The sequence below is a fragment of the Enhydra lutris genome, unplaced genomic scaffold (genome assembly GCF_002288905.1).
Source record: "Enhydra lutris kenyoni isolate GAN:26980312 unplaced genomic scaffold, ASM228890v2 scaffoldscaffold13, whole genome shotgun sequence".
Lineage (NCBI taxonomy): Eukaryota > Metazoa > Chordata > Mammalia > Carnivora > Mustelidae > Enhydra > Enhydra lutris.
The window spans coordinates 54,014,417-54,028,023 of NW_019154097.1; the positions used below are offsets into that span (position 1 = coordinate 54,014,417).

A 13,607-nucleotide genomic window follows, 5' to 3' on the forward strand; every position below is an offset into this window, starting at 1 on the left:
TTCTGCTTCCTCATTCCGTTTTTCCCTTCTGCCTGTGTGGAATTTATGCACTCTATTTCTCTTCTTTTTGTGCTTACCCTCAAATTTTCAGCCTGAATATTTAACTTGACAGAGTTTAACATTAATCGAAATGTTTATTCTCCTCTCAAACAATTAAAAGGTCTTAGGATGGGGCGCCTGGGCGGTGGCTCAGTGGGTTAAGCCTTTGCCTTCGGCTCAGGTCATGATCTCAGAGTCCTGGGATTGAGCCCCACGTTGGGCTCTCTGCTCAGCAGGGAGCCTGCTTCCCCCCCCCCTCTGTCTGCCTCTCTGTCTACTTGTGATCTCTCTCTGTGTCAGATAAATAAATAAAATCTTTTTTTAAAAAAAAGGTCTTAGGACACTTTATTTTCATCCTCCCCATATATATATATATATATATATATATATGCTTTTGGTGTCCAGTGTTTTAGGGCTATATTCTCCTTAGCTCCACAAATTAAAATTATTATTGTTATTTAATATTGTAGTGATAAGAATTACCTCTGTGTTCACAAACTGTCCCTCTTTCTTTTTGTATGGCAGACCTTCTTTCTGAGACAATTTTTCCTTCTTAAAGCAAACTATAGTAGATTGCCATAGCAAAAATACTGCAGACTCGATGGCTTCACAATAGAAATTAAATTCCTCACATATGTGGAGGATAGAAGTCCAAAATCAAGGTGTTGGCAGGTTTGGTTTCTTCTGTGGCTTGTCTCCTTGGCTTATAAGTGGCCGTCTTCTTCCTGTGTCTTCACATGGTCTTCCCTCTGTATGCATCTGTGCCCAGATTTCCTTTTCTTATGAGGACACTGGTCACGGGGTCACAACACCCACCCAATGACCTTGTAACTTAATTACCTTTTTAAAGACCCTCTGCCCCAACAGAGTCACATTCTGAGGTCCAAGGGATTAGGAGTGCAACATATGAATTTTGGGATGAAGGCACAGTTATGTGCCCCAACACACGTTATTAGGATAAAGTAATTGTCTGTTTTTGTTTGAAATGCCCTCGTGTACTCCCATATTTCTTGAAATATATTTTTACTGGGTTTACCATTCTAAACTAATGGTTATGTCCCCTCAATGCTTTTAAGATATTAATTCCAGGGGCACCTGGGGGACTCAGTGGGTTAAGCCTCTGCCTTTGGCTCAGGTCATGATCCCAGGGTCCTGGGATCAAGCCCTGCGTTGGGCTCTCTGCTCAGCGGGGAGCCTGCTTTCCCCTCTCTCTGCCTGCCTCTCTGCCTACTTGTGATCTCTCTCTCTCTCTCTCTCTGTCAAATAAATGAATAAAATCTTAAAAAAAAAGATATTAATTCCAATCTGGCTTCTACTTTGGCCATTGAGAGATCAGCTGTCCGTCAACCGCTGTGGTTGCTTCCCAGGTTTCCTGAGCTGGCACATGCAAAATGCTTAGAATAGTGCCTGGCCCCTAGTAACTCTCCTATAAATAGTAGCCATGACTGCTTTCTCTCTGGCTGCTTTCAAGGTCTTCTCTTTGTCTTTGATGTCCTTCAAGGTCATGATGGTGTATCTCCACCCAGATTTCATTTATTAAGCTGAGCAGTTTGTGTTGTGTGCTGACTTAAAATTCTAAGCTGTAATTTCTTCAGATACTGCCTCTTCTTCTCTCTAGTCCACCCGGAACTCTGATTAGATAGATGTTCAGTAGGTCTTTCCTGTCCCTTATTCTCCATATTTTCATGCTGGACTCAAGGCGCTGTTTTCAGATCTGTGTTCCAGCTTCCTCCATTCATCTGTGTCTTAGTCTGCTACTTAACATACCCATTACATTTCTATTTCAATTGTAGTTTTCATTTTTAGATGTATTATTTGGCTCTTGTTCACATTTTCCCAAACGTTTTTTATAGTCTCTTATTCCTTATTTGTACTTTCAATATCCTCTCTTATTTCTTTTTTTATTGATTGATTGATTGATTGATTGATTTTAGAGAGAGAGAACATACCCATGCACACGGGAGCAGGGGAAGGGGCTGGAAGAGAAGAGAGAGAAAGAGAGAATCCCAAGCAGACTCCCCGTTAAGCACGGAACCCAACATAGGGCTTGATCCAAAGACCCTGAGATCACGACCTGAGCCAAAACCAAGAGTCAGACGTTCAGCTGACTGAGCCATCCAGTCTCTTTTATTTCTCTTGCGATATTAAGCATCTTCATTCTATCATTTGTATTTAACAAGTTCAATATCCCACATTTTTTAGTGTGATTCTGTTGTCTGTATCTTGGGGCTGTCTTTCACTCATGATGCTTTATTTTCTTCAGTGTTCACTGGTTGTTAAAAAAAAATGTACACTTCCTTTGGAACTTAATCTGTTGATAAATGATTGACATCCATACTGTTGATTTTACCAGCTCTATCACTGAATATGTAGTCCTTTCTGGTCCTAGGTTTACACAGGTCTCTCCTATCAGACTCCCTACCTTCAACGATCTTTAGGTTTTTATCTCCTGCAGCCAGGAAAATAGAACCCTAATCTTCAAGCGTTCAACAGATGTTGTCAAGAAAGCTGGTGGCTTCAGCACTAATCTGCTTAACTCTGAATTTTTTGTTTCCACTTTGATTTTGGCCCCTGAGGCTTCCTTAATCAGCTCAGTGACTCTTAAAAAAAGTTTTAAATAGTTTATAAGGCATTTTTAATTTTTATTGCAGAAGGGTTGGTCTGAGTATTTGATCTACAACACTGTCAGAAAAGGAAGTCTCTTTATTACTTCTTTCTTCCATTCCTTTCCCTCGTCCTTCTAGAACTCTTAGCATTCCCATGTAACTCTCCCTTCCTTCCACTCATGATTCCCATCTCTTTATACTTGTCCTCGGGTTTCGAGATATTTCTTTCACTTTATCTTCCAGTTCTCTCATCTTCTTTTCAATATTTCTCAGTGGTTACCATTATCATTCGTTGTTGTTGTACAATGCCTCTTTATCATTTTTATTTTTTAAAAAAGATTTATTTATTTGAGAGATAGAGTGTGTGAGCAGAGGGGAGGCAGAAAGGTAGAGGAAGAGAGAGTTTCAAACAGATTCTGCAGGGCTTGATGCAGGGCTTGATCTCATGACCCTGAGATCACGACCTGAGCTAAAACCAAAAGTCAGATGCTCAACCAACCACACCACCCAGTTGTCCCTACAATGCCATTTTATTTTATTTTTTTAAAAGATTTATTTATTTATTTGACAGAGATCACAAGTAGGCAGAGAGGGAGGCAGAGAGGAGAGAGGAGGAAGCAGGCTCCCCGCTGAGCAGAAAGCCTGATGCGGGGCTCCATCCCAGGACCCTGAGATCATGACCTGAGTCAAAGGCAGAGGCTTTAACCCACTGAGCCACCCAGGCACCCCTACAATGCCATTTTATACCATGAACAACTCTCCTGAGGTGGGATGATGATGGTGGTAATGGGATGGTGATGATGGTGATGGTGGTGCTGATGGTGATGATGGTGGTGATAATCATGGTAGTGGTGCTGGTGATGGTGATGATGTCAAGCTTTCATCCATTTATCAATATTTGAGATGTTCCATTTCTTTGGCACCTCAGTCCCCTTAAGCCTATTCAGACTTTCTCTTTTCTACACACAGCTCTTTGGCTTCCAGGGAAAGCTCTTAGGGTCCCTTTGTAGTGAGGAAATATGAGGTAACAGGCTAGATGTTGCTCCCCTGAGCCCAGAGAGGAAGCTCCTGTGTTTCAGCAGTTGTGGCTGCTGGCAAGCTCCCATCTTCAGAGACGGGAAAGCTTTCATCCCTTTTGCCCATGCAGCTCTCCCACATTCTCTCCAGGCCAGAGAAGACATCACACAGGACTACATTCATAGGATCCAAGGGGAGATTATTCCTTTTGGGAACCCCAGAGTCTTGGGCCTTATCCCTGACCTTGGAGCTGCTGATGAGTGAGAGTGAGCGTTGGAAACTGGGAGTCCTGTGGCTGTTCTCTTTTCCAGAGATCCCAGGGAAGCTCGCTCTTCCACATACGCATTCCAGGCCCTGCCATTGGACCCTCCCTCCCGGCTGCCCCTTAGCTCAGGAGGTGGAATTGAACACATGGTGGGAGGGGCATTCAGGCCACCCCTCCCACCCCTCGACCAATCTCTAAACACATGGTGGCCATCTGTTTACCAATTTCGGTCTTGCTTATTTTTAGGAACTGTATGTTATTTCATCTATACGGCTGTACCTGAATTTATTTAACCTGACCTTTCCTCAGGTTTTAGATTTTAATATCATACAGTGTCTGGTCCTTCTGGATTCTTCCTCATCATGCCAGTATCATTGTTCTAAATTTCTAGCACTGGATCCCCACAGCTCCAAGAGGATGATAACAATGTTAGAAATTACTGAACGCCCATTATGTGTTAGGGCCTTCGTTCTATGCATGAGAGGTTAAGTGAGTTGTTTAAGATCACATAACTAGTAGGTGGTAGAACTGAGCTTCCACGTTCTCATGTTTTCATCCATTTCATACTGCACGTGGGGAAGACACTGGGTCAGGTCTCCAATCATGCTTCCGCAACTTACTAACTATACTTCCCGTGACATGTGACGTGAACTTCCTGGGACCCAGATTGTCCTGTTACAATAATCTCTGCCTTGCCTCCCTCCCAGCAGAGGACAAATGAGATGGTGTATGTGGAAGCACTTAAAAAACTACAACTCATCACACGAATGTAAGGGATCATTAAGAGATCATTATTAAGTACACAGATAAGCTTGTTTACTTCAAGCACCTGAGCTCTTTGACAAATATAAGGGCTATGCCCAGAGACCTTATCAACTCCCCAGACTGGATACTATGTAATAACTGCATAAACACAGGCACAAAGTTATTTATAAAGATGTAAAGTTATTTGTAACTTGCTCAACAGTGTTTTGTGCCTTACCTTTTCATGATTTCTTTTAATTGAATGAAGAGCTAACTCTGGTCCACCATTGAAGTCTACATTTCCCTCTTTATTTGCTCAAAAGTCCTGTTTTCTCTTTAAGAAACACTGCTTTCTGAGGCTTCTGCAAGTCCTTTCCACTTCTGTCGTAACACTGGTGTTGTGTCTTTCTGCAGAAGGCCATTTTAACAGAGAAACAAGACTTCCTTTTTCATCATGTTTGAAGGATGACAGAATACTAGATCATATGTTGACTCATAAGTGATACAAATTCGTGCCCCTGTAAATGACATGACACCCATCATTGGGACTTAGGCTCCTTGGGGAGTTGAGATCCTGGAATATCCTGGATCTGAGGCGGAGACTAGGGACTCCTGTAGTCTCCAGTGTGCTCAGTGACTTGAGCATCCTGGTTCCTTAACGTGGAAGTTTCTTGACACAAAGAATGCATCTTTTCCACCTTCAGCTTCCTCTCCTAAAGTCTCCAGTGCCTGGTGTTTTCATGAGTACGTAAACGTTATTTGTAGAATGGGATGACATAATATTCAAAATCACTTTTTCTAACACTCACTCCTCTCTACTCAGAGACACTGATACAGCGAAAGAAAGAGCAGGGCTCCAGTCCATCCTGTGTGGAACCTGGGTACTTGGGTCAGTCGTTTGCAAGCTGGTTTTTATTTTATCCACCTGGTGAGAAGGGTTTGGGGACAGGATCATCTTTAAGACTTGCTAAAACAATTCAACAAGGAGGCCATTAGACTAACGTGGCTTTAATGCAGTGATGGCTTAGGAAAGCAAGCCAAAATCCAAGCCTGTAAATGCTTCACAGTTACAAAATCGAAACGCTGAAGACAACCAATCACAAACAGCCAGCTAACCTTTAAGCTATAGAGAATCAATTTCCTTTTTGCTCCTGGCACTTTCTCTATAGAATTCTTTTCCCTGGCCCATTATGAGGAGTATTCTTAACCACTTCTGGTTTGACTGAATTTTTGCTCCAATACTTCAAACTCTTAAACATTTTAATACACTTCAGTTTGGCTTTTAACCGACCACAGTTCCCAAATCTGGCCAGTCACCTGGAGCTTAAGAGATACCTGAGCTACTCCTAAGAGGTTCTGACTCGCTTCACCTGGGACAGGTTCAAATCTGTAATAAGGTCCGCAAACTCCTAGCAAGATCTTATTTGGGTCTCAGCAGCCTGCGGAGTGTTTTACAAATTCACGTTCTCAGTCTGTGTCTTCATAACCGTAGGAGGTGGTTGTTCTAGTCGCCCCCATTTTGCAGAGAAGATTGACGCTAAATACGGGGTTGGGGGTTGGGGGGGAGCTGCCTATAAGCTTCCGCAACCAGTAAGGGATTGAGGGGAGATTCCAACTCAGACCCAGCAACTGCAGACCCCAATCACTGTGCTACCTAAGACTTTTTCGGGGTGGGAGGGGGTGCTTCTGGTGATTTGATTGCTTAGCCAGCTTTCATAGAAGACAGACGCCCAGAGGCCATGCCACTCTCAAAGGGTGCATTTGTTTGAAAATGTGTGTCCCCTTACCCCGTGTTTCTCGGAGGAAATGGTTTAGGAACAGCTGTCTCTGTAAACCTAAAAAGAGCAGCTGCACTTCCTATTGGCATTTTCCGGCAACGCATAGTCCACTCAGCGAACCTTCTGGTCTCACAGGTTGACCCAATCTGGGAACCCACGGTGAATGTTTCTGTACACCTGGCACTTCTGGTCCCGCCCGGTTTCGCCAGTCCCCCAATCCCAAGCCCGTTCGCCGTGATGGACGTGACGCCAGAGCAATTATAATTGGTCATGGCGGACGGCCGCTCCGCCTCCCCGGCCACCCCGCCTCCCTTTCATTCTGAAAGAAAGAACCTCATCCCGGGCGCCCAATGAGAAGCGCCCCCACCCCGAAGATCCCGCCTCTTTCGGCGCCGGCCCCGCCCCGAGGGCGGAGGGACGCCCGCCTCCCGGCGCGGCACGGCCCAATCGGAGGGCGCGTTCGCCCGGATGGACGACAGCCGGCCCAATCGCCGGGCTCTAGAGGCGCGCGCACCGCCCCTCCGCCGGGGCCGAGCGGCGGGCGAGAGCGGGCCTCGGGGCGGCGGCGGCGGCAGCGGCGGCGGACCGACGCGGCCTGAGGGAGCGGCCGGCTGCCGCGCGGGGCTCGCCTCGCCCGCGGCGGGGTCCATGGCCTGAGCGGCCATGTCCGGCGTGGTGCGGACCCTCAGCCGCTGCCTGCTGCCGGCCGAGGCCGGCGGGGCCCGCGAGCGCAGGGCGGGCGGCGGCGGCGGGGCCCGCGACGCGGAGCGCGAGGCGCGGCGGCGCAGCCGGGACATCGACGCGGGGCTGGCCCGCGAGCGGCGCGCCGTGCGGCGCCTCGTCAAGATCCTGCTGCTGGGCGCGGGCGAGAGCGGCAAGTCCACCTTCCTCAAGCAGATGCGCATCATCCACGGCCGCGAGTTCGACCAGAAGGCGCTGCTCGAGTTCCGCGACACCATCTTCGACAACATCCTCAAGGTGCGCGCGCCTCCGCGTCCCCGCCCGCGCACCTGCGCCCAGGTGCGCCCAGGTGCGCGCAGGTGCGGCCGCAGCTCCCGGCTGCCCGGGCTAGGGAGCGGGAGTGCGGGGTGGCACGGGAGGGAGCTGGCCGGGGAGGGGTGCCTCCGCCACTCCCTTCTCGGGGGCTGCCGGCTTCGGGGGGTTGGGAGGGCCCGGTCCTGGACGCCGGGTCGGGGACGCGCCCTTGCGGGATGGCTTCTGGGCGCTTCCCACAGCCAGCCTCCGGGGGTCAGGGAGCCCTCCTTCTCCTGCCTTCCCAGTAAGTGCGGACGAGCCGCGTACACCGGAGGGGAAACCGGCCGCAAGGCCCTCGGTGGAACTGCTTCTTGGGAAAATTTCAGACGTACCCACAGTCCGGAGAATAGAAGGAGCCGTCCGCACCCACGCCCCCTCCCCCACCTTCGGCCCTGATCTTCTCCTTACAGCTGGGTTCGCCCAGACCCCTGCCCTGTGGCTTGCGGCAGATCCCAGACACCGTGCTACGCCGTTAGAAACTCTCGTAGCGTCTGTCGCCGGAAGATAAGACCTCATTTTAAAAACAGCCCTGGTACCCTTATCAGACCTAAGAGTTGGTAACTCCTTACTTAATATTCTCAGATACCCAGCCCGTGTTCACATTTCCTCCGCGGCCTGTAATTGTTTTGTTTGTCTGCATCAGGATACATAGTCCTTCCTTGCTTTGCAACTTTCAGAGTATCTCTTAAGTGGTGTGTACTCTTCTGGTTCTCCTATTCCTTGCCCCTCCTCTTCTTGGCAGTGTTTTGGGGGGAAACCTGTAGAGCTGGCAAAGTCTGGGTTCTAGTCTCTCTCTCCTGTGAGTCTGTGCCAGAGGGCCCCAAAGAAAGGAAATCTGGATAAAATTGACCATGAGCGGCAGGAAGTAGATTCCCTCCTGCACCTATGATCATTGCAGAGTTTTTGTCTTGTTTTTTAGTTTTTAGTTTTCCCTACTCCTTTCCTTGTCCTCTCACCTACTCTTTCCCCGGGCCCATTTTGGGGAAAGCAAATTACAGGTATGTCTCAAAGCAGAGGTAGAGGAGAGTTTGTCATACCAGACAGCTGTCTGGAGACTAGATTTTATGGTGCCCCAAGGGACTTTAAATTTAGCAGAGGGCTGTAGAAACCTATCTGGTACATTTCTTTCACTTCACCCATGAGAAAACTCTCCAGGTCTTGGGGGAAAGTGGCTCCTCGTGGGGACCTGAATGATGGAACCCTGGGTCTGGCCTCCTAGGCCTTCCTCCTTCCAGGCTTGTACTGGTATTCCCACTCTCTGTATTTGTTATTAAAATAATTTATTTTAGTAGAAATAGCTCTTTTAGAATCTTGCTGGGGAATGAAAGGAAGGGAATAATTTGAATGATAAAACACTCCTTTCCTTTTCACCTCTTTCAAAAGCCTCTCTGTGAGTCAGCTCGGGCCAGTACTTCATCAACTTTAAGGCTAGGAGCCCAGTGTGATTCAAGGGGATCCACTGTGTGCTTAAAATTCCCCTCATCTTCTGGGGTAGAGTGCATGTCATTGTCTTTCTCTACTACAGAGCCAGATTGTATTTTTGCTGCTTTTCTGAACCTCCAAAGCAAGCAGGTATAAAAGTATAAGGATTTAGCTGACTCCCTTCCACTTTCTTTTAACACCGGAGGTGGAGAAAATGTTTAGAAACATAGAATCTTAAATCTAAGTCATCGTGTTAAGTACATTTTAGAAAACTCTGTCTTAACTTTTACATTAACTTTTACTGACTTCCTAGTCAACTGAAATAAGATTTGTTAGCCAATATCCTATCTTTCTTCCCAACTTTTTACTAACTGTAGTTCCATTTTAAACTCACTTTATCTGTTGTGACTATTCAGTAACTAGTTAGAAATTTATCTTCCAATTTTTAAAATCAAAAAATCTTCCCCTCGCCACATCATTTTTAGGCCGATCAGTTTGGGAAGAGACCTTTTAAATTAATAGCTTTGTCATGGCTTTAACAGTGGACATATGAATGACACTATTTAGAATAATATTTGGGTCTCCATAGAGATGTGGCATTAGCAAGCTGTTTTCGAAGTACTCACTATGTGCTGTGCACGTTACCCTGTCCTTCACAAATGACATTTGCCACTTTTTACCATTTTTCAGTTGGTATTGTCCCATGTAGCCAATGAGAAAATTGAGAATAGAGAGTTTAAAAATCTGCTCAAAGTCAGCCTCCCAGTAACACGTGGCAGGGCTGGCGACCAGACCTAGTCCTTTTTTTTTTTTTTTTTTTTTTTTTAAACTTTAATTTTGGGATAATTGTGGAGTCCCATCCAGGTGCAGGAGAGCCCGTGTACCCTTTACCCACTTACCTTCCATGGTAATAGCTTGTAGAGCTGTGATACAGTATCACAACCAAGATACTGACAAGGGAACATCATTAAGATACAGAACATTCCCAACACCATTAAGGATCCCTTATGTTGCCTTTCATAGCCCCTCCTTTCCGCCCTTCCCTGACCCTGGCAGTAACTAATCAGTTCTCCAATTCTAAAACTTTAATTCATTCCAGATTATTACGTAAATGAAGCCATGCAGAACATGACCTCTTATCATTCTGCACAGTTCCCTGGAGAATCGCCCAAGTAGTTGTGGGTATCGAAAATCAATCATTTGCGTCTTCTGTTTGCCGAGTGGTATCCGTGGTACAGATTTAGCACAGCACGCCATGTGACCGTTCAGGGCCTCTGGGTTGTTCCAGTTTTCTGACTATTAGGAATAAATCTGTGAACATTCATGTACGTGTATTTGCACGTGCGCACATCCTCACACATGTGGAATTAAGTACCCAGGAGTACAGTTGCTCGGTTGAATGGCAGTTGCGTGGTTAATGTTACAGCTGTTTTTAGAGTGCCTGCATCATCCTGCATCCCCACCAGCCACGTGTGAGTGACACTTTCCCCGCATCCTTGCCAGCATCGGAGAGCCCTCTTTTATTTCAGCCATTCTGATAGGCGTGTAAGAGCTGGTTTTCGTTTCCCTAACAGCAGATGATGTAGAGCATCTTTTCATGTGTTTATTTACCATCCATAGATCCTCTTTGGTGCAGTGTCTCTTCATGTTTTTTACCTGTTTTCTACTTAGGTTGCTTGTTTTTTTTTGTTTGTTGTTTATTGTGCTTTATTGTTGTTAAATGTTTTGAGAGGTGTTTTTGTACATCCTAGATACCGCTCATTTGTCACATATTATGTTTTGCAGATATTTTCTCCCGGTCTGTAGCTTTCCCTTTCACGCGCTTAACAAGGTCTTTCACAGAACAAAACTTTGTTTGATGAAGCCAGTTTATCCGGTTTTTCCCCTTTATAGGTAATGCTTTTGGTATCAAAGCTAGGAACTCTTTGCCTAGCCCTAGATCCCATTTTTTTTTTTCCTAGAATTTGGTAGTTTTACATTTTACGTTTAAATCCTTGATCCATTTTGAGTTAATTATCCCATGAAAATGTACGAGGTTTAGGTGGAAGTTTAGGGGTTTGGGGGGATTTGTTTTGTTTTGTTTTGCCTGGAATGCTCAGTTTTTCCAGTACCACATGTTGGAAAAACTGTGCTTCTCCCATTGAATTGCTTTGCTCCTTTGTCAGAAATCAGTTGGCATATTTGTATGGACCTGTTTCTGGGTTCTCCATCCTGTACATATACATACTGATCTGTATATCTCTCCTGCCATTATCACATTCTGTTGATTACTACAGCATACAGTAGGCCTTAATATCAGATAGAGTGCTTTCTCCCACTTCATTTTCCATTTTCAGTATTGGCTTAGCTATTCTAGGACCTCTGCCTTTCCATTCGTATCTTAGAACAAGCTTGTCTGTGTCTATTAGAAAAAGAAAATCTTGCTGGGATTTTGATAGCAATTGCATTAAACCTATAGATCATTTTCGGGAGAATTAACATCTGTATATAGCAAGTCTTCCAATCCATGAACATGGTATGTCTTTATTTCCATCTTCTTTGATTTCTTTATCAACATTTTGCATTTCTCAGCAGACAGATCTGGTTTGTATTTTGAGTTTAAACTAAGTATCTTCTTTTCCTTAGAGCAATTCTAAATGATATTGTGTGTTTTTCTTCTTTTTTTTTTTTTTCAGTTTCCACATACTCCTTGTTCATACACAGCAATAGAATTGATATTTCTGTCTTGATTTTATGTCCTGTACCTTGCCAAATACACTTAATGGTTCTAAGGGCTTTCTTACAGATTCCTTGGGATTTTGTACACAGATCATCGTTCCTTGCAGATAGGGAGAGTTTTATTTCTTCTTAAAGCATGCTTTTTATTTCTTTTTCTTGCCTTACTGCAGTGGCTAGAACTTCCGATATTATGTTGGATGAGAATGGTGAGAGGCATATCTTCTCTTTCCTTCCTGGTGTCAGTGATTTGTATCTTTTATATTTGTCCGTCTTCTTAGAGGTTTATCGCTTTTATTTTTTCCCCCCATCAAGAACCAGCTTTTTAGGGGCGCCTGGGTGGCTCAGTGGGTTAAAGCCTCTGCTTTCGGCTCAGGTCATGATCCCAGGGTCCTGGGATCGAGCCCTACATCAGGCTCTCTGCTCAGCACGGAGCCTGCTCCCCCCCCCCTCAACCGCCTGCCTCTCTGTCTACTTGTGAGCTCTCTCTGTCAAATAAATAAATAAAATCTTTAGGAGAAAAAAAAAAGAACCAGCTTTTTATTTCATTATCCTTATGGCTTTCTTCTTTTCAATATCATGTATTTCAGTTCTTATTTCCTTTTTCCTTTGGGTTTATTTTGCTCTTTTTTCTCTAGTTTCTTGAGGTAGAGATTTGGATTATTTATTTGAGACCTTTCCTATTTTCTAATGTAAACATTTTAAGTGCTATGAATTTCCCACATGGCACTGTTTTAGCTGTGTCCACATATTATTGTTTTATTTTAACTTTTATTCAGTGTCATGTGTATTTTTATTTCTCTTCACATATTTTCTTTGTCCCATGTATTAATTTAGAAGTGTGTTGAGGTTTCCAAGAATTTAGAGATATTCCTGTTATCTTTCTGTTATTGATTTCTATGACTTTATTAAGGTCAGAGAACATATTTTTATATTATTTCAGTTCTTTTAAATACTTAAGGTTTGGGGGCGCTTCGGTGGCTCAGTGAGTTAAAGCCTCTGCCTTCGGCTCAGGTTATGGTCCCAGGGTCCTGGGATCAAGCCCCACATCGGGCTCTCTGCTCAGCAGGGAGTTTGCTTCCCACCCCCCCAACCCCCCCTTGCCTCTCTGCCTACTTGTAATCTCTGTCAAATAAACAAATAAATACTTAAGGTTTGTTTTATGGCCCAGAATATGGTCCATCTTGGTATATATTCTGTGGGCCTTTATTGGTGAATGTTCATGGACACTTGCACAAAATGTGTATCTGTTGTTTGGTAGAGTTTTCTACACAGGTCAGGTACTGTTGTGGATGGTGGTGCTCTGTATTCTCACAGATTTTCTGTTTAGTATTTCTGCCAGTTGCTGAAAGTGAAGTGTGGCGGCCCCCCAACTATAATGGTGGATTTGTCTACTTCTGTCACTTTTTGCTTCATACATTTTGAGATTCCATTGTGTGGTGTATAAACATTTAGGATTATTATGACTTCCTGGTGGATTGATCCTTTTGTCATTATGTAATGTCCTTCTTTGTCTTCAGTTATTTCCTTTGCTCTGAATTCTATTTTATCAGATATTTTAATATAGCCACTCTTTTTTTTTTTTTAAAGATTTTATTTATTTATTTGAGAGAGAGAGAGAGAGAGAGCGCGCATGAGAGGAGAGAGGACAGTGGGAGAAACAGACTCTCTGGCTATCAGAGAGCCCCATGTGGGACTCGATCCCAGACTCCAGGATCATGACCTGAGCAGAAGGCAGTCGCTCAACCAACTGAGCCACCCCAGGAGCCCCGCCACTTTTTTTTTTTTTAAGTGAATGTTTTCATGTTGTGTATTTTCCCATCCCTTAAACCTACCCACATTGTTACTTTGAAGCAAATTTTGTGCAGACAACATATGGTTACACCATATTTTTTTTTTATTCTGGCCATTTTTATTAATGTGCGTATTTAGACCATTTACATTTAAGGTAAGGTAATTAATGTGTTAGGGCATAAGCCTCCCATT

General features: G+C 44.7%; 1 protein-coding gene across 2 annotated transcripts in view; it reads left to right on the top strand.

Annotated features, from left to right (window-relative positions):
• Window positions 1–7,029: 7,029 nt before the first annotated feature.
• Window positions 7,030–13,607, top strand: part of LOC111146098 (G protein subunit alpha 12) — a 99,747-nt gene continuing 93,169 nt past the window's right edge. For both annotated transcript variants that reach the window (XM_022501481.1, XM_022501480.1), the window contains exon 1: window positions 7,030–7,427. In XM_022501481.1, coding sequence (XP_022357189.1) covers window positions 7,113–7,427 — 315 coding nt within the window. In that variant the 5' untranslated portion in view covers window positions 7,030–7,112. The remainder of the gene's footprint in view (window positions 7,428–13,607) is intronic.